The sequence below is a fragment of the Ambystoma mexicanum genome, chromosome 6p (genome assembly GCF_040938575.1).
Source record: "Ambystoma mexicanum isolate Mex_15411 chromosome 6p, UKY_AmexF1_1, whole genome shotgun sequence".
Classification (NCBI taxonomy): Eukaryota; Metazoa; Chordata; class Amphibia; order Caudata; family Ambystomatidae; genus Ambystoma; species Ambystoma mexicanum.
The window spans coordinates 639,009,035-639,030,642 of NC_090935.1; the positions used below are offsets into that span (position 1 = coordinate 639,009,035).

At 45.9% G+C, this 21,608-nt stretch overlaps 1 protein-coding gene across 4 annotated transcripts in view; it reads left to right on the forward strand.

The window, feature by feature from the left end:
• The window catches only part of ANKRA2 (ankyrin repeat family A member 2), a 253,723-nt gene that overhangs the window by 138,553 nt on the left and 93,562 nt on the right, over positions 1-21,608 (forward strand). For all 4 annotated transcript variants that reach the window (XM_069627498.1, XM_069627497.1, XM_069627500.1 and 1 more), the window contains exon 5: positions 8,315-8,473. In XM_069627498.1, the coding sequence (XP_069483599.1) occupies positions 8,315-8,473 (159 nt within the window). The remainder of the gene's footprint in view (positions 1-8,314; positions 8,474-21,608) is intronic.

The following is a 21,608-nucleotide window of genomic DNA, read 5'->3' on the forward strand; positions in this document are numbered from 1 at the left end:
CAAGATTGCGCATTAACACTTTATTCAGTCACTATCCAGATACTCCCTATACCACTTAAATGTGTCAAAGGTGGTATGTGGCGGCATCAATGACTTGTATCCAACACAAGAATTGACTAGTTAATGATATCCCTTTATGCTCTAATCAAAGAAGATATAGGGTAGACATTTTGTTGACATTTCAGATGTACTAAGAATTGCATCAACGGGTGGACAGAAAAGTATATGTGCAAAGGTAGATGGAATGTGGAAAGCCAATTAGGAAAGCTAAAGTGTTATAACTGGGGAAATAAAATCCCAAATCTGTGAAACAAGAGCCACTCCTTCTCCAGCTATGTCCTAGAAAGGATGCATGCATGGTTGGGTTTGCAGGCAATGGTAAAATGGTGGGGGGTTATTAAACCTTAAGGAATGAGGCAATGGCAATGAGGCACATCATAGGTTCCATTGGTTGTGGGCTACTATCAACTCTGTTCTGTCACATGCTAGAATCAAAAGGCACCAGAGATCTGTAAAAAGTCTGATATTGTGAAACCCAACAAAATTGGGAGCAAGGAGGGGGCTAGCAATTTAGCCAGCAGTGGTGGGTACATTTATTTTATTATTTTAAAAGGAATACATTGAGAAATTCTTGAAACCATAGACTGGCGGATCTACAGCAGCAAGCCTTCGCAAGGGAGGAAGTTGTGCATGACAAGTCCTCGTCATGTTCCTCCACCAGGTACCTAAAGTATAGTCTTGTCTGTTTTCGGGCTGATAACCCAAATGGCGTGAACAATGTGATTTGTGAAATAGAAATATTCTCCACCATGGGGTCTGGCATGGATTCACATGCTCATTCCCTGTCGTCAGGCTGGGAATCCTCGGTAAAGAAAAAATCAGTATCAGTTTGTTTCTGATCTGTCTTTCTTAGTAGTAACCAATCACTGGTCTCTGGGTCTTACTGCCCCCAGCCAATGACTGCCCTCTCCCTAAGCCCCGCCCCTGGCAGCCATCCTCAGATTTTTACCGCACGTTCAAGTGTTGTGAGTCCTCGTGCTATAGCTCTCAAGCTTTTACTGCATTTTGCGTTTTTTGAAGGAGTTTATCTCATTTTTTTTCGGTCAATCGAGCCTCAAGCTCTTCTACTTCCGATCAACGGGGACCCGTTTCAGAATTTTCTATGCCCCTCAACGGTGAAGTTTTCATTTTACACTTCTTGGAAGATTCCGGAAGATCTGAGGCCTACCTCGTGGACATGGCTCAGGACAAGGGAAGCTCGACACCCGGATCCAAGCTGTTCAGGAACTTCCCTGGATGCGGATTACAGAATGTTTTTAGGGAGGACGAGCATTCGAGATGTCTCTACTGCCTTCACGAAGATAAGACGCATGTGGGAAAGGACTGTGCATTTTGCAAGAACCTGTTGGAACGGCTATGAGGGATCGTCGGTCCCGCCTCGCCAGCTGGCTGGAGAAGGGCCCAGCAGGTGAGAAGAAGTCTGAGCGGTCTTCTAAGTCCTGTGAGGGCGCCCCGGTGACTGGGGCCAAAAGAAGGCAAAGCACCGCGAGTCTGCGGGCACCGGGAGCGCCGAAGGGTCGGGCTAATCGGCTGCCAGGCAGGGCGCACTTTCACTAACGCCATTGACCACGAGCCAACGCTCTGGCTCGAGGAAGAGAAAATCCGTACCCGGCTAAGCTTCTGGAGAGGCCCCGGTCGATCTCTGTGGAGGCTAACCCAGTGGAGGCGACCTCAGGGCCCAGAGACTCCCTGCCGCCACAGAGGGAATCCTCTTTTCAGCCCATCGATAAGACCCCCGTGAAGACCCCGGTGGAAAAAGAGGGGGGGCATGGCCGTCACAGACACAGATACAGTCTCTGAGGAGGAGCTGGTTGAGATTGTGCAGGGCCTCAACAAAGGTCGAGGAGGTCCGGCCCCACGGGCTGAACCCCCGAGGAGGCGGACGAAGAGAGCGACGGTGTTGCCGACGAGACTCCCATGGAGGAGGAGAAACCATCGCGCCGGTCGCAGCCCGAGCCTCAGGACAATTCGGTGGCCATTTTGATGGCAATCCAAACCTTATGCACAGAGATAAGGACGAGATTGCCCCTCGCTCCAACGGATGACCCAACAGAGCCGGGCCCATCGGTAAGCCCTCCGAACAAGCGAAGGAGAGTTCATCCTCCCCTGCCTTTCCAGCCCTCGCGGCCTGCTCAGCCTTCATCTCCTTCCCCTGTCCCGGGGGATGACACAGAACGGATACGGCCACGACGGGGACAGATGACGACGGGTGTGTTGACGGGACGGGCCTTCATCACCACTCCCTCGGGCCTCCCCGCCCGACGAAATTGGCTCCTTCCATGCCATGATTGCCAGGGCATCCGAGCTTTTTCAGCTCTGCCCCGAGGAACAGAAGAAGGAAGGTTTTCTCTATCAGCAGCGTGAGGCCAAGAGGAAGATGGTCCTCGCGGTACCATTGATTGACAACATCTGGGAGGAGGGATTTGCTCCCCTGAAGAACCCGTCCACGACGCCTGCCAAGAGGGATCGGTACGAGAAGATGTACCGGGTCCCCGATTCCGTCCCTTTGTGCCTTAGGGCACAGCCAACCCCGGATTCGGTCGTCTCGGCGGCGGCCAAGAAGAAGGCGGCGGGGGCGTCATCCTCAACTTCGACCTCCCCACCTGACAGCGAGGGAAAGAAGCTGGACGCCATGAGACGGCGAGTCATCTCGTCTGCGGCGACGACAATTAAGGCGGCCAATGCCCTAGCGCTACGACAGGGAGCTGTGGTACAAGATCGCTCCCCTGCCGGACTTCCTACCGGACACCAAGAGGTCGGAGGCCCTGGAGATCCTGCAGGAAGGTCAGGTGGCGTCGGACCACGCCATAACGGTGGCCATGGATATCGCTGACACCGGATTCCGCCAGTTGGGCAACAGTGTTTGCCTTATACGGCGGGGATGGCTCCTGGCAACTGATTTCCGCCAGGACGTGCAAACCAGAGTTTTGGACATGCCCTTCGATGGGAACAACCTGTTTGGGAAAACAGTAGATGAGTCACTTAAGGCCATCAAGACCGACACGGAGACGGCTCAGGCCTTGGGAGTGTTGCAGCGACGACGGCCGCCCTTTCGGAGCACCAGAGGCAGACAGGGTGCCTCCAAGGAATACGGCGGCGGCTCCTCGACGTACCGCCAGGCGGCCCGCTCCTCGTCGCAGGAGGCCTACAGAGGACGCGGCAAGTCAGGAGGATCTCATCGCCAAGGTGGCAAGGCCACCTCCAAGCAGGAATGAACCGGCCGTAGCGTCGGGCACCCACCTGAGCACCCCGGTGGGAGGCCAGCTGGCGAAGTTCGTCAGCGTGTGGGAGTACATCTCCACCGACCGTTGGGTGCTGGGTGCCCTGGCCCACGGGCACACTCTCGAACTTCTAAAGAAGTGCCCCCGCATTCCTCCCGTGGCCAGGAAGGAAAATCCCGTCCCTCAACTGCTGTTAGAAGTAAGGGCGATGCTCAAGAAGGGTGCCATCGAGCTCATCCCCAAGAGGCTCCGGGGCTCCGGAGTATACTCAAGGTACTTCCTCGTCAGAAAGAAGACAGGCTGTTGGCGCCTCATCCTGGACCTGCAGCGGTTAAACAAGTACATCAAGGCGCAAAAGTTCAGGATGGTCACCCTCCAGCACGTGCTGGGACATCTAGAGGAGGGCGACTTCCTATTGTCGCTGGACTTGGAGGATGCTTACTTTCACATCCCCATTCTAAAAGGACACCGAAAGTTTCTCAGATTCGTAGTCCAGGGGCGGCACTACCAATTCAAGGCCCTGCCGTTCGGGCTGAAGTCGGCGCTCAGGGTGTTTACCAAGTGCCTCGCACCAGTGGCGGCGCGGCTGCGCCTGCGGGGGATTCACGTCTACCCATACCTGGACAATTGGCTCGTCCGTGCAAGGACAAGAGAACTCGCCGTCGAACACACAGCGGAGACCGTCCAACTTCTCACGGACCTGGGATTCTCCATCAACTACTCGAAATCCCACCTGGTCCCGTCGCAGGTCGCACTGTTTCTGAGAGCCAATCTCGATAGAGTGGCACGATTGGCCTCGCTGTCGTAAGGAAAGGACGAAGACCATCTTGGGCAAGGTGCAGCGCCTGCTGGCCACGGATGTGGCCAGGGTGAGATCCATCAAGTCCCTGCTCGGAATGATGTCCTCATGCATCTACCTGGTGTGCCTGTGCAGGGTACGGATGCGTCCTCTACAGAATTCCGCGACGCCCGTTGGATACAAGCGACGGGCAGCTTTGAAGACAGGATCCCGCTCAACGAGGCTTTCCGCCAAGCGATCCGATGGTGGGGCACCCCCGCGCATCTCGCGGCGGGCAAGGACTTTCAGACCCCGGTACATCAGGAGACGGTGATGACGGACGCCTCCCTGGAGGGATGGGGAGCGCACATCGGAGATCTGCATGCGAGAGGCCTTTGGCTCCCGGAGGAGAGGTCACTCCACATTAACATCCTGGAGTTACGACTAGTGTTCTGGGCCCTCAGGTCGTTTCTCCCGTCCCTCAAGGGCAAGGTGGTGAGGGTTTTCACCGACAACACCACCACGATGTTCTACATCCAGAAGCAGGGAGGCACCAGATCCCCAGCCCTGTCCAAGGAGGCCCAGGATCTGTGGCACTGGGCCGTCGCCCAGGGGATGTTTCTGGGCCCTTCCATCTAGCAGGAATAAAGAACGTCATCGCCGGCTCACTCAGCAGGGAGCTGCGCTTGTGCCACGAGTGGGAGCTGCGTCAGGATCAAGTGGATCGGCTTTTCCAACGATGGGGCAAACCCCAGATCGACCTGTTTGCGACGGCAACAAACTCCAAGTGCCAGATGTTCGCCAGCAGGTTTCCCCAGCCGAGGAGCATGGGCGATGCTTTCTCGTTCCCCTGGGACGGCCTGTTCCTGTATGCGTTCCTGTATGCGTTCCCTCCGTTGCCGTTGCTGCTCCGACTCATCAACCAACTCAAGAGGTCCTGGTGCAGGATGATCCTCGTCGCAGCGGCGTGGCCGAGACACATCTGGTTCCCGAACCATCTGGACTTGTCAGCGTCCCCCCTCCAGTCAGACTGTCGACGGACGCAGATCTTCTCTCCAGAGAGGGAGGCACCATCCTCCATCACGACCCAGAGTCGCTGAACTTGCAGGCCTGGCTCCTGCAGCACTAGAGTTTGGAGGGTACGATATCCCGGCGTACTGCAAGGAGGTACTTGCAAAGGCCAGGGCGTCCTCAACTCTGAAGTGCTATGGACACAAGTGGAAGAGGTTCTCTGTCTGGTGCCGTGCACAGAAGATTAACCCTCTGCGAATTACGGCCCCTCAAGTGCTGCCGTATCTGCTGTCCCTGGCCAAGGCGGTGCTAGCTCACGCTTCCATCAAGATCCATCTTGCAGCGATTTCCCGTTACACCATGGTATCATCGCCTGGTGAAGGGACTGTTCCCATCGTTCCTGCCGGTGAAGGCTCCGGCCCCGGCGTGGGAGCTCAACGTGGTGCTGACCAGGCTCATGGGGCCGCCATTCGAGCCTCTGCATTCGGCACCGTTGAAATTTCTGTTGTGGAAAACAGCGTTCCTTGTGGCCATCACCTCTGCACGATGAGGGGGAGAGATCCAGGCCCTATCCTGCAAGCCCCCATACTTGACTTTCCACGAGACGAGGGTGGTGCTGAGTACGCACCCCTCCTTCATGCCCAAGGTGCCGTCGGACTTCCACCTCAACGAGCCCTTGGTGTTTGCCAATTTTCTTCCCGTCGCCTTCGTCGCGGGCCGAGATGACGTGGACCGCACAAAGAGTTTTCGGAAGACGTTGCAGCTTTTTGTGAACTTTGGACCTGTGAACCAAGGGAAGGCTCTCTCGAAGGCTTCCATTTCCAGATGGCTCTCCGGCTGCATCATGCACTGTCATCGGTTGGCAAACCGACCGTTGCCCGGCCGTCCGAGAGCCCATTCGACCAGAGCGATCGCTGCTACTAGGGCGTTCTTGTCTGGTGTGCCCCTGCTGGAAATCTGCAGGGCTGCTACGTGGAGGTCGACGCACACCTTCACGAAATTCTACTGCATCGACCTGGATTCCAGGGAGGAGTCCAGAGTCGGCCAAGCAGTGCTGCGCAACCTGTTGGCCTGAAGGTGGGCCTGGTGAGGAGGTAAGAGTTGCTTAATGTTGAGTTTATGTAATGCTTAATGTTGAGCCTTGCCACCTCCCGTGGTTGTGCATGTGTGTACTGCTATGTATTCTTATATTCATGAGCATGTGAATCCATGCCAGACCCCATGCTGGAGAAGGAACAAGTTACTTACCTGTAACTGTTGTTCTCCAGCATGGGTCTGGCATGGATTCACATGCGAACCCTCCATCCTTTCCCCTCTGCGGCTCTTCACTTGGTCATACTGCCACTTTAAGTGCTACCAAATCTGAGGATGGCTGCCAGGGGCGGGGCTTAGGGAGAGGGCTCTCATTGGCTGGGTGCAGTATGACCCAGAGACCAGTTATTGGTTACTACTAAGAAAGACAGATCAGAAACAAAACTGATACTGATTTTTTTTCTTTACCGAGGATTCCCAGCCTGACGATGGGGAATGAGCATGTGAATCCATGCCAGACCCATGCTGGAGAACAACAGTTACAGGTAAGTAACTTGTTCCTTAGAAGAATGGGTAAATGGGTGTTGGTGTATGTTCAGTGCAGCTAAGTGCAAACACAAGAAAAATTTTGTTTCGGTAATAGATTACAGTACCAGTTAAATGAAGTGTACACATACAAAATGTGCACATTTTTAAGTGAAGTCTATACTAGCTATATAGTTTTGGGCATCCACCCTAGATTTCTTTTTACTCTAAGTACTTTTATCGTAGCTTCATGTTACCCTCCCTAGAGAAGCTAAGCAAGGCGTCTCAACAATCTATTCCTTGACTTTCACCATGACTCTTCTTTTCAAATGTCTCCATAGTACTGTCTTTCCCTGTCAAGAGTCTCATCTTGAGCCAGTCCTTCTTTTTTTATTTTAGTCATGTTCCCCAGTGCTCCTGATAAGATTTTGAAGTGGAAGTATATTTACTCCCTAATTTAAAGTTGGCAGTAAAATGATTTTTTAGGTAGTAATAATGTAAGTTCAATTCTCAATGAGAGCATTTTATAAACGAGTACAAATATGTTTTAACTGAAAAACGGACATATTTATGTAATATTTCTTTCTTTACACCTAGTTATTCATGCACATTAAAATATGTTTACTTCTTCTAATCAGGCAGTTAAAATAGTCATTTCTTCCTGTGGCACAACGTGCACTTTTTGTCCAAAAATATCCATGGAGCTGTGAGGGTGAAAGCAGGCGCGTGATTTTCTACATGTATTTTTCCTATTTTTTGTTGTGGGTATTTTTACTCTGTGGTATGTTTTGGGAGTATTTGCCAATTTCTGATGAGTAAAAGTAGCTAATACACCTATTATCTGTAGGGATGATTGTCCCATTGTCTATTTAACCAGGCAGGGTATCTTGTATGTTGGTTAGCCATTATAAATGTATGTTATGACCTTACTTTTGTATAACGACACCGTCAACTAACCCTAGTATATTCATTGGCACATCCTTCAATGTGGTTATTTTCTTAAAGTATACCAGCATACATTCAAAGTTGCCCTCTGATTGATCACATATCCAGTATGCACTTGTGGACAAAACGGGTAATTTCTGATTGTATGTTTTCTGTTGGATAAACATTTCTAACACAAAACATATGAGTGTATAAATACTGCTGAGCAATACTGTTGAGGAGATGTGTGCTCAGGGCTTATCAAGCAAAAGAAGGATTTTAGTATTTACATACCATACGACCACCAATTGTATTCACTTTACCTGCTTGAAGTATTATGAGGTTTTAAATGTTGAACATTTGTCCAAAAAGTCAATGTAATCGAAATGGCTTCAATCAGAAATCTGTAGACTTGGTTTTGTTGCCATTGTTTTAATGCCTTCTCTCTCACCTATACAGATGGTCCTGTCCCAGGTTACTTCAAATAATCAAATGGTTTCTTGTGAGGGTGACCGGAAAGACTATTTTCTTTTTTATTGATCCTTTTGCAAGTGCACATGAATTATAAAACTGTATCGCTTACATCTTAAGGTTTTCTGACTAGGGACATATTGTGAAGTAACAGGACCTATTTCCTGAATATTGTAAATATTTTTTAATTTATGATGCTTCCTCAAATTAATTTGGAGTTGTTAATTTTAAACATTTTCTTAAGGCTCCTATAACTTGTGTTTTTCCTTTGTTTCTTTCACATTTCACTCAGCTGAATGCAATATCCATACCTCTCCTTCCCCCGGGGTTCAGGTCAGACACGTGTACACTCCTTCAGCAGCAAAACATTTCTCACCCATCAAACAGTCAACTACTTTAACCAACAAGCACAGAGGAAACGAGATTTCTACAACACCCCTTCTAGTAAACTGTAAGTATTCCACTCCATTGCTTTTAAGTTCATTTTTAGAGTACAGAACATTATTCAACCTGGCTTGTTTTTTGGGCTCCATGCCACCCAGTCCAATCGGTCATAGATACTTTTTATATTCCTCAAAATTAGTTTCAATTTGCAGTCCTCCTTTTTCACAATCTGCATGGGCCTCCACGATTTCTGGTTTTAAGGGAGCCCTGTCAACTCTTTTCAGTCAGCTCTCATGTAATTATCAGTGATGCTGCATTCTAACTTATTAGTTGAAACTGTCTAGCTTGTGCTTTCTAGTGACTTAGCCCCGTCAACTCTTTTCAGTCAGCTCTCATGTAATTGTCAGTGATGCTGCATTCTTACTTATTAGTTGAAACTTTCTAGCTTGTGCTTTCTGGTGACTTTAGCAATCTAGACTACAGAGTTGGGCAAGTTAATATGAAACGTGTTGAATTAAGAAATTAACTTTGGTCCACAATGCCAGTACTTGGTGATGACGTCCGCTACAGTGGGCATTATTGCTATTCCCACCCTCTGGCCAACCCCAGGGGTGCTAAAACATATTTGAAAAAAGCCACAGTGAGCATGTGTGAACCGTTGAGCCAATGTGTGAAAAAATGACTGCCTGGATATGGAATGGTTTTCGAGTGGAGCTCCTTTTTGCTTTACCATAAACACTGCAGGGGCAGTGCTGGTGTGCCATGAGAGTAAGGTATGAATAGTTGGGGCCTAGCGTGCAGCATCACAATAGGTGAATGGAGGTAAGGAGAGCTGCGGAAGCTGGAAAGTAGGTCGGAAGTGGAGGCAATGTACAGAATGGAGGGTCTGTGGGAGGTGATGGTGGCCTACAAGGTGGCATGCAGGTAGTTCCAGCCCACATTTCTTGCACTTTGATTGGTCAGATGTCATGTCTCTGGCGCTAATAGCAATAAATCCCATGTCTAGAAGCAATGCGAGTGTTAAATGGAAATCAACATGGTTTTACTAAGGTGAAGACTATTAGATTTTATTTTGATCATGAAACTAATCATTTAATTAAGAGAAAAGGAGTTGATGGGGCCGCCTTTAATTTCAGCAAATCCTTCGGCAACCGTTCACATTGACTCATTGGAAAGCTTAAGGTTCTCAATCGTGGTCCCAGTAAGGAGAACTGTGCTACAAAAAGGGCATTTACAGAAACAATGGGAGTCAGAGAGTCCACTATATTACAAAGAAAATGTTGTATATACACATTCAAAAATATTGTGGTTCAGTGTCCTTATTAGCTTTATTACTAAGGGTAATCCAGACGTGGACTCCTTGGTCTCTGTTCCCAGTGAGACATTGCACCAAGGCCGCACCTCTGTGACGCCCAACAAGGCAGCAAAGTGTCTGGGTTTGTTGCTGGTAGCTTTGTTCACTGTGTAATTGTCCATTATTTCAGTGCTGGATTATTATTGTGAGTGAGTTCAGGCTGATATGTAGATAGATGTTACTCCTCTGGTAATTCCCAGTTAGCCGAAATGTTATCATAAACCCCTTGGGTGGGCACCATCCCATAGAACAGGTGTTTTGGCTTTGTTAGTTCTCAGTAGAGGGGTTCTCGCATTTTTGGCAAATCTTTTATCAACACGATTACAGAAGAAATCAAGTGGGAAGCAAAGTGTTAGTCTGCAGCATACTGTGCAGACTACTTGCTGTTTTTCTTGCTCCAGTGTTTCCTCGCGGTCTACCCTGCTAACAGGCTCTGCCTGCTACTTCATGTTTAATACCGGCTCCCACCTCGAAGCAGAACACGAAGCGGGAAGCAAAGTGTTACAGTCTGCAGATTGAAGGCTGTGGGCTGCGAGGAGGCCATATTGTATCATCAGCTTTGGAACTCCAGATAAATGTGAGATCGAGCACGTGCAATGCAGCAATTGTGAACTGTAAGCGGCACCCCCTAAATTGACTCCACACGTCTGAGACCTGAGGACAAGTCTAAGAACGAGCGTGAGTGGCGCCGCAATAGCAAATGGTAAGCAGCAATTTCATAATCGGCTGCACACGTGTTTATATATACTGCTGAGCGCTATTCAAAACATTGTCAATATATTGTCCAACATAGGCATTTATTCGAGGAGACTATGGGGAACAGTGTTTTTCTTTACTGAAAACTCTGAACTGGCTTTCCTGAAAACTGCAAACCGTTGATGTATACAAAAAATATACTCTTCCCCCAGAGACTGTTGGGACATTGTTCCTTTTGATCTGGGCTAACTACCGTTAGCTTGTGTGTGGATAAGCTTGGGTTAGTGCACAAGTGTTTTTTATTAACCAAAGACTGTTGGAACTTACATCCCTTTGATCTGGACTTATCACACTCTACTACTACTGTACTACTACAAACGATTAACAACTGCACTAGGACTCTTCTGTAGTTGTATCACAACTAAAAGTAAAATTTAAGTACCGCCTGTAGCTCTGTCTCTTTATGTCATTATGCAAGCTGATCTGCCAAGCCAGTCGCGCCATGAGCCAATACTGGACCATGCACCAACCTTAGAAGAGACTGTACTGAATGAGACTGTTTCCTCGCTTTGTGATCATGCACTAAAAACACCACAGGTCTCAACATCATTATGTCGGTTTTCCAACACAGAGCTGTCTGACCAAGCGGTCTGTGGATCAATCCCGGCTGACCATCTATTCCCTCAACTAATCCTAAGCATGGGTGATCAGTTCAATCTTGCCATACCAACAAATAGGGATAAAATAACATTAAGCCACAAAAATCAAGAAATGTGTCAGACCAATAACATTACAATCAACAAATCTTTGGCCTCATTTAAAACTCTGAAAGTGAAAGCAGCCCTTCGACCCATTTTGGGCCAGTGTTATTTGGATCATTATTTTGTAAAAGAGCGCAACAAGTACCGAAGTGAAAGTACTACCTGTGGCCCGACGAAAAGGCATGCTAGATGATTCAGTCATGGCTGCACAAGAAAATATTGTCGGGCATAAAGATCTAACCAATATTAGCATAATTTAATTTGCAGATCAACTCCAAGAACATGAAGAACAGACGGTTTGAGAATGCTAAGAGTGTGATACAACAAACCTGTGATGCATCAGTACACGGCTCGCCATCGCACCTCACAAACTTAATTGACAAATATTCCATCAGTAATGATCTGGAGGGCCACGCTCAGATTGATATTGATCACTCATTGGCTGAGGAGGAACGACATGACAATCCAGTTCTCCATCACACACTTAAGGAAGCTGATGAGATAATCCGTCTGACCCATCCAACGGTCTCAGCTCTTACATGGTCCTGAGCTCCTTTGTATCTCTCGGTGACAATATTTGGGCTGAGGTGAAATAAACAAACTTCGTGACGATGGAAGTACATTCTAAACTTAATCTCATTGGATCTGAACTTCGTTTTTGACCTACAGGAGCCGACATAGGCATCTCGACGGCACTCCAAAGTGATCTCCCTACCAAAACTGTGAGTAATTAAGAGATAATTGAAATAATAGAAATCTCAGATACTACCATTTCTACAGTCCTTGATAAAATCCGTGGCACTACTCACTCCCCTGTGTCTCAGGCAGGGCAAATAAAGAAATGTTTTTCCCCACAAACCAATACAAAGGACAATGCAATGATTGCCTTAATGGGAGAGCAGTGTAAATTACTGCAAGCAGAACGTGCTGAGGATGAGGTCTTGTCGGGACTGACTGAGGCTACTGAAGAACCTACTGTGAATGCTCCATCGCAAGGAAAATCGCATAACCCCATTAAAAAAAAATCCTTGCAACGAAAACAACCCCAGAACAACATCAGACTTCATTACAAACCGTTCTTTAAGCCCAACATGTCCCCTCTCATTGAAGAGTGTGCCCAATCTGTGACTGGAGAAGATCAGAACTAAAACAACGGTCTGCAATATACAGACTGATCCGCTGCCTACTGATTATTATGCGCCTCTAGAAACAATTGGAAAGAATGTGGTTTCTGGCACACATTCGACCATGTGCATGAGTGCAAGTACATATGAGGCGGGCCGAGGGTCGGTCCGTAGGGGGGATGGGTCTGATCTCGGGCATCGTGCCCACGCACAGGGACTCCCTGCCATAATGGAGACATCTCTACCGCTTCCCTCTACTATGCCATTGAAAAACCGGGTTGGGGAGGGTGAGGAAAGTCAAGTGATGCCTTCCAGGCAATACTTTAATGCTGGTTGCCTGGATGGTGATGTGGGGAACGTGCCCGGTATAAGAGACTCCCTTATGAGATCAATTTGCTCAACAAAAAATGAAATGTAAAAAACAGATCAGATTTCACCAAATACACACCAACGAACACCGGTTTTGTCATCGGAACTATTCATAATTGAAACACATATAGTGAGATAATTACCCTCGAATATGTATCCCTCGGTGTCTTCTGGTGTAGTGATCTACTAAAGCGATTGCATGCACCAACTAGCTATGCTTCACGGGAGCACTTCTGCTGGGGGGGGTCTCACGCCAAACGGGCAAATATAGCATCCTAAAACATGCCAGAGGGGCAGAAACGGAGGAGGGTGAGTGGATGTAAAGTACCAATAGGGGGCGAATGCATGTTACTAAAGGCAGCAAGAAAGATTTAAGATGACATCAGCATTGGGTAAAGATATGCCGGCTTGCCTTAATAGATCAAACATTCTCTTGATCTTTGCAGAAACTCCTGCTCTTGGTTTAATAAGCTCCTCTGACATCGACAGAGTGGCCTTCCCGGATAGGGCACATCCGGACACATGCATTCTTTATCCGAATTCCCCCCTACTTAAGGAACTTGTTCTCTCTCAACAAACACACCTCCTAGATTCAGGCTTTGAAGTCAGCCCCATAAAGTTGGAGGAAGGGGGTTTGTCAGGTTTTAGAGGGAATTTGCGAATTGTTGTGCACCCTAATGGTAACGAGATCAGTAGATCTGGAATGGCTGAAGATCAGATGTATAAGAGCAGCATAGACTGGGCTGCAGTTACATCAACTCTGTGGTGTAAACCAGTCCCTTAGACAATCAAATTGAGTGGGAACGGGGCTCAGAAACATACATGTATCTGTTAAATGTTGGGATACCTGTGGGAGCAGATTTATTTACCAACTCAGAGTGTCTATCGACGCTAAGAGAGGGAAATTGCATATGTTTATAGGAGACCTGGCTGACCTCAACACCTGTCCTTGATGGTTTCCAAATATTCACCCAAGCAGCTAAACCAAGCAAGGGTGGAAAACCATTGGGGGGGGGCTTGCTGATTGCTATAGAGAGTGCATTAGGCCTGATTGGGTCCCTGTCTGATAAACCTCCTTTTGGTACAATGGGTGTAGAGCTTTCCACCTTGGAAAATAAATGTAAGATATTGCTTATTAACATCTATTGGCATAAGGGAATCTCAGAGATCAATTGCTTCGTGAAAGCAGTGTGTGAATGCATTGACGAATGAACTACTAGATGCCCAAATGCTAAAACAATGGTGGTGGGTGATTTTAATGCCAATTGCTCATTTCAAGATAAGATCTTGACTGCAAAAAATGAAGCTGGAAGATCTTGGTCTGGGGTCCCTAGGCCTATACCCTCTTCTTCATAGCTCCTTGACTACATTTATGTTGATGATTGCCTGCTTAATCGCTGTGTCTCATACTCGCTGTTCAAAAATGCTTGGAGTGATCACTGCATACTGCCAGCAGTATTTGATATTATAATAGCCAATAGAGAACACAGAACAGAAACTAACATCACAGCTTCATTTAGAGGCAATGCAGTTCGCTGGTCAGATTCCAATATTGATATCTTGAGTTATAGCTTGGGGGTAATTATGAATTCAACCACCATGAATTAGAAAATCAACAACTTCAACGTGACAGGTATTCAGAGGTTCATTGATGTATTGATCTCGGGTGTGCTATTCCACCTAAGCACCAAGCGTCATAAATTGATCAGACCACAGCATTGCTATAGTAGAGACTTGGCTATCAAAAAAACCAACATGAGAAAGGAGATAAGACATATTAAAATCGATAACACAGATGCACCTACTGCTGTAGACCTTATCAAAAAAGCCAAGCAAAAGTATAAGAACTTCTGCAAGTCTATTAAGATCCTGCTTTTACAGCATGACACAGACTATGATGGGGATCCTGATAAACTCTACAGTGGGTGCCTTTTGGTCACTCATTAATGGTCAAGACCCCATCTATGCGATAATTGACTTAGACCCCATTTTAGAATCTGAGTGGATAACCTTTTTTGAGAACAGATTTGGGAATCCAAAAAGTAATACCACGATTAACTCTGCTTTACATCCAGTAAAAAACACGGATAAGTGGACGCCTGAATTAGAAATCTCTACCATTCATGCCCTACTGAAAAATGTAAGAAATCTTGTGCAGCAGGGCCTAATGGCCTGACTAATAATGCTCTAAAAGCCGAACAACCGAAATGGGCACAAGTACTCTATCTGGAATTTACTGATGTCATTGTTACAGGAATAACACCTACTTCCTGGAGCAATGCTCATGTGATTCCCATCTTTAATTGTGGCAGCAGGTCAGACCCAAAATACTGTAAACCAATCTCTTTGATGCCGATTTGTAAAATCTTTTCGGCATTTCTGCTGACCCACCTGGATCAATGGGCATTGTTACATCATCCTCAAAATCAGCTGCAGACAGGGTACCCTAAAGGCCTCTCTACTAATCTTAATGGCCTCACAGTTAAGTGTATCCAAGAAGCTTCTTGGAAGATGCCTAAAGGTTGTACATTTATGGCATCAGTTTACCTATCAGCTGCATTCGATACGGTTGATCAGAACAGGCTCTGAGCCAAACAGGCTGGGTGGGGTATACCGATGGGGCTTCTCAGGCTCCTAAGTGGAGTCTATAACAACTGTGGTATTCAGGTAAGGCTGAACCAAAAAGGTGATCTTAGCAAAACAATCAGCTCATATAAGGGGGTCAAACAAGGCTGCTTTCTGACTCCATGGTTGTTCAACCAATATATGTCTGATGTGGAGATCTGCTTGACCGATCGTGGCTTAATACCCCCAAAGGTAGGATCGGCGAAAATATCATGGCTGGCCTATGCGGATGATGTCTTGTTATTCGATCAAACAAAGGTTGGTCTACATAGACTATTAAATTAATTTGCTGGGTACGCCAGGGATAATCGTCTCACAATTAACTCCAAGAAAACTAAAATACTTGCGTATAGGAGGAAAGGCTTGAAAAACAGCTGCATTAGTTGAAACATCGAAGGGACGCTGATTAAAAACTAGTTGAAGGTCGTGTACCTGGGGTTCTATTTTGGGGCTCATAAAGGGCACAAAACGGGGCTAGACGTTCTGCTCCATAAAGCTGCACAGCTACAGAACCAAATCATTAAAATAGTTTGTAAGTTTGGTCGATTTTCGATTAAACCTGCCATTATGTTTCTCGAAGGGAAAATAGTCCCCAAAATAATCTATGGCCTGGAGTTGCAAGAAGAAACAACAATCAACTCATTAGACTGTTTGGAGGGCAAATTGTGGAGAAAAATGCTTGCCGTACGGAACGCAGTACCCCTGGCAGCAATAAGGTATGAACTTGGGGCCATCTCTTTAAAGAAAAACACGGGTTGAGTGGCATTTATTAACATTATTTTCAACACTCATGGGTCCCCGACCTAACTCCCTATATCAGACGGTTGGGGTTTCCTTTGTTATGTCACAAAAGTCCAAAACCTAATTATCAGGAGCTTTTTCGAACTAGATGTGAAACCATTCTGTGTAGAGTTGGTTCTGATCTTGAGACCTTTATCAGTAATCCCCTGGAGACAAAACGATCTTCGCTGGATCATGATTGGATAATGACAACATATAACTTCCACTCTTATACATCAATGAGCCATCTGGCCCATGAGCACTAACAACAAGGAACTCTCTCTATAATACTGACACAATTCCCAAACCGTTATTTAGATGGTTGTTACTAAGGTTGTGATGGAATCTGCTTTTGATCAAGGAAATACTGTTTAGGAGAGGTCAAATTTTAGAAAATTAGATAGGGTGCAGATTTTGCCGTCGTGTCCAGAAACTTCTAAACATCTGGTGCTAGACTGCGTTGCGCTAACAGCGTGTAGAGACAAATACCTGTTACCTCTCTCAAAACATGCAGGACAGATAACGTTTGGAAACAATGCCTAAATATACAAAATGTGTGCAACGGTTTGGCCCTTGCAGGCTTTATAAAAATGCTTAACATTCTGTAAACATTTTAAAGAATGTAGATAAGAAAGCCCTATGCATGGTTTTGTTAGGCCTGACCAAAAAAACTTGAAATGGGAAATCTTATGTACATAAGTTCATAAGTTTTATTCTTCTTTTCTTCCTTTCTGTCTCAGCATTATTATTAATTCTTTAACCTAATTCAGAGTGTTTTAGAATGAGGAAAATCAGTTTACATTTGAGAATATGCATATTGGACTGTATTCAAGTGTTTGTGATGAATTGAGTTATTTTTTATTTTCTTTAATTGTTTTCTTTTTTCTGCTGTTCTTTTATACTTCCTGTTCGTTTTTTACTGTAAAACATTTTGTAAAGGTTTACTTTAAACCAAATACAAATAAAATAAAAAAAGAAGCAATCAAGAGAGTCCATTAATATGAGAAATTGTTTGCTAATCTAGAGTTTCAGTACTTTTGTAAAAACCACATTAAAGAGCGGTCTCAAAAATTTTTCAGGTAAGCCTCTATTGAGGTGGGTGCAAAAGGAAATCAAATATTTGCTAATTTTTCTATTTGTTGGCTCCTCTTTTCATAAAAGAACCGAAATTGTACTAAGACATGTCACAAACACTATTTATCTTGGGTCTGCCCGTATTTACATCCGTTAAGAGGTCTGCCCCTATTTGAAGTAACCACGGGGAGGCAGGTGGCAGTGGTTTGTCATCGTCTTTATTATATAAAAATTAGGTAAAAGACAACGGGCCCCACAAACAACGATGCTCAAAACTCAACAGCTATCTTCCACTGTCCTTACTCAGAACCCTACACGCATTCCAACATTCTACACTCCACCTTCCAACATTACATCATCAACAACTCATGCAGATGCTACTATAACAACAAGTGAGGTAAGATCTAAAACTATGCAAATTATTCATAAGGCCCACAGGTAATGGAGAACATGGTGTTCCCAATGTTTTCATAAATATCACTTGAAACCCCTGAAAAGAAGCCAAAGGTCACACCATGTCTCCCGCGACTCTGGCAGGGCAGGTTGTATTCTTTTCCTTTTAGCAGTTTTGCAATCTGAGGTTGTACCCATGCTTCTCCCTGATAGGGGAAAGCTTGGCAGCAAGGAGGCTGGCCTATCCTTCTGTGCAACAAAGCTGCTGGTTAGTAATACATAGTCAGCCAGGGCCATCCCGAGAAGATATTGGTCCTTTTTCTGCTACAATCTAGAATGGTTGCCTCAGTGTTCTGTAACCTTCCAAAGGACTATCTGTCTATCATTGCATGGGTGTGGAATTTCATTGACCCATCTCCCATGACAAATTCTTTATCAGTACAAAAGATTTTCATAAAAGGCTAAGTAGACAGTAGTTCGTGTGGATTTCTTTTACTTTCAATTCACACTGTGTGTGGATTTCACTTTGGTTCAAGAGTAATATTGCCATACTGGGAGGGGTGGACGTTGGAGGCTTGCTGCCCCATTGTGAAAAGATTACAGAAACATTCTCTACAACTCCCTAATCTTTATTTGCTCAGCATTAAAGAAAAAGTTGCTTCTCATACTTTTTCTCTATGAATTGTCAGTACAACCTTTCCACAGCTCATTGCGATGCCTTACAAGTGTGTTTTCTATGAAGCATCACTTACATTTCTTTGTACTTATAACTGTGACCCACTTGTGGTCGCCGTTGCCATCTTGTGGTAATGGACAGTCACACACAGGATGCTAAAATTGCCAGCCCTGCGGGACATGGTCAGGGTCCAGACCCTGTCAGAGGGGAGCAGGGACCCCGCTCAATTTGGGGTAGGCGAACTGCCAGGGCGTTGCCAGAGTCTGATCTAACCCAGCTGATGCAAAATTGCATAACAAACTGGTTATCCCAAGCCGAGCGGCACATACCATTCAACTCAAGATGAACAGAACACAACCCCACATCAGGAGACAGACCCCCATGTGAGCAGGGGCAGGGCATATAGGTGGAAGAAGACTGAACAAGCACAAGCAGCAGATAGATTGTGGCGGAGACCATAAAGGGGGCAAGGGCCAAGCTGACATTTTGAAACTTCTGAGACCTAGTCTCAAACCCTGGGGTGGGAAACCTAGCAAGTGATTAGGCACACAGGACATGTAACAGGGGAAGCCAATGTGAATCAATAGGATCAGTAAAATGGAAGCGGCTCGACTACAAATTCTCAGCCAGGCCAGACCAAGTCAAGAGTGTTCGGGGGAAGTAGTGCTCAGAGTTGGAGGACCAATACACCAGGCAGTGGAGAACAGTGGTGGTGGCACAATGGCTGTGTTTTGATAGGGTGCAGGTAAGGTATTGCATCTGAGGTCGAGAGAGAGTGGTAACAGTTGGGATAGTGTAGTGTCGAATGGTGTATGGATGTGACATGGTGCATGGTAGGAGAGGAAGGGTTAGTGAGAGAGAGTTGGATTATTGGTAGTGGGGGGATGGTGGCAGTGTTAAAGGGGAGGAGACTGGAGAGTAGGTGGGAAGTAGTAGAGAGAGCGAAATAGAGGAGTCAGAATTGTGGTGAGATCAGGATACAGAGGGAGAAGAGTAAGATGTGAGATTGGGACATGAAGAGCGCAAGAGAGTAGGGAGTAGAGAGATCAGTACATGGAGGGAGTGTGTGTCAGGTCCAGTTAAGGTTTTCCTGCAAGAGTGAAGCTGGCCCACCAGCCCCCCCACCAAGTCTGCCTGCCCAACAGTCTCTAGACAGATAAAACTACCGAGCTGGCAAACCCAAGGGGAAAGAGGAATGGAGAAAATAAAAAAAACAGATCTTTTCTGGCACTCTGTAGTCCTCTAGGATTGGACTGGAGAATTCAGTGTCTGTGATGATCTAAAAAATAATGACAATTACTCTCTGCTCAGACTCTGATTACAATTGTATTACAATTAACTCTGTCTCCCACTTCCCTAAATACCTGCTGCCTATGCTCTTTAGTTGATAGGCTCTTTACTAAAGTTGCTGTAGCTATCTTGAAAGTCTTTAGTCTTTTCAGTGCTTGAGAACTTGAAAACTGTTAGTTACTTAAATATCCTCCCTTGAATACGGAGGATTAACCTGTCCCAGTTCCACACTGACACACTCACATATTTATAGACAATTTACAGTATTGACACAGCAGCATGTTACTTTGGCTCTGCTACGGCTTTCACATGAAACCTTGAGTCCTGAATCACTGCTGTGTCAGCTCGCGTTGAAAAACAATTCTGGCGTTACTGTTCTTCCGACTCAGCAGAGAGTCTGAGATGCTTCACTGGCAATATCCTGTCACACCTTCGCTACTCCTTCTATGCGGAACTGTATTTATTTAAATCTGGCAAACTTGTTAACTGCTGGTTTTCCGGGACACTGGATCACCTGTAAGACCTTAAGACCTTGTTCTCGTGAATATTTACTTCAGCGAGACGCGATGCGTGGCACGCACGCCACGTTCAAAGGTTCTTTTCTCTAACCTGCCAGCCGGCGAGATGCGCATACCGAACAGAACGCGGACGAAAATGATAAGTTGTTAGTAAATCCTGTGTGAACTTTTGTTATTAGTTTCTCACTAACTACTGAGACCGCACGCCTAGTTAGTGCTTTATACACGATTTAAAATACAATTAGTCTGTCCTTCACGCTTGCGCATGCCACCTGCTTTCAGTGTTTTGTTACTTCAGTTCACCTAACATGTTTCCTAATTTACAATATAATGTTTTCTCATGCAAATTGCTTTTGAAGTGTTCAATAAACTTTTCCTCAAAACGTTTAACTTGAATCAACTTTTCAATTGCTTGAACTTTTGAACTTAGCTTTCTTCATCTGTTTCCTCTGCTTAGGGAAGTGACGCTTGCTTCACTGTAGTTTTCTGTAGTTCTTCAGACTCTTAATCAACTTCTTAGGTATTTCTGGGGAGATTTAATTACTTATTTTCAGAACTATGGAAACTGCGATCTGTCGCTTAGGAAACTCAAATGAAAGGCAGTTTAGAACTCCCAGTGGAATTCCAAACTACCTCACAACCAATCTCCTCCAATCACTGCTGCGAAGCTGAGCCTCCATCTTACCCTGGGGAAACAAAGGCTTCCTGAAGGACATGTTAAGGGAACATTTCATACGCCCAATCACTGACTTCCCTCCATCCCCCAGCATCTAAATCCACTTCCATACACTAACTAGATCATCCTACTGATCACCCCTCCTGCACCTGTAATTAAAGTGTTTTAGTCATGTACATTTAAATGAAAGCCTAAATGGATCTTTTAGGTGTGTGCCATTGTATGGAAGCCTGGCAATGTACCATGGGATCCTGACAGAGTGGTTTAGAATGAGAGCAGAATGAATTGAGCCGAGAGAATAGGGAGTTCAATATGGAGACAGAGATAGAGAGGTATCGTAAGGAGAGGCTAGAGGTGTACGTGAGCAAGAGAAAACTGGGGTGACAAAACATTTGAAAACTGACCAGGAAAGGGAAAGAATCCGAAAACCAGGTACCCCTGAGGAACTCCTAGAGGGAGATGGTTAGGAAGGCCACATTCTTTACATAGAAGGATTTCTAGACCTGACTAGGCGTCGCCAATCATTAACTATAACCTCTAGGAGATCTTCTAGGGAAGTAGGGATGCTAAGGTGCAGGGACCCTATTTGGATGTCGAGATACGATGTAGGGAACCTCTTAGTGTGGCCATCCAAAAGATTTTCCGGAGCACATTGTTTAAATTAATTAATAAAATCCTTGAAACGTTCCACCTGGATGTTGGATTTTTATGGCTACCCGTAATGCCTGGCTTCACAGACTGGAGCAAACTCCCCTTATTGGATACAGACATCACACTGGTGATGTGTGTCCAGCTGAGTTTAAATACTTTAAACCTATTTACACAATTAAATGTTGCCATGCAAATGTGGAAGAAGCTCTGCCTTA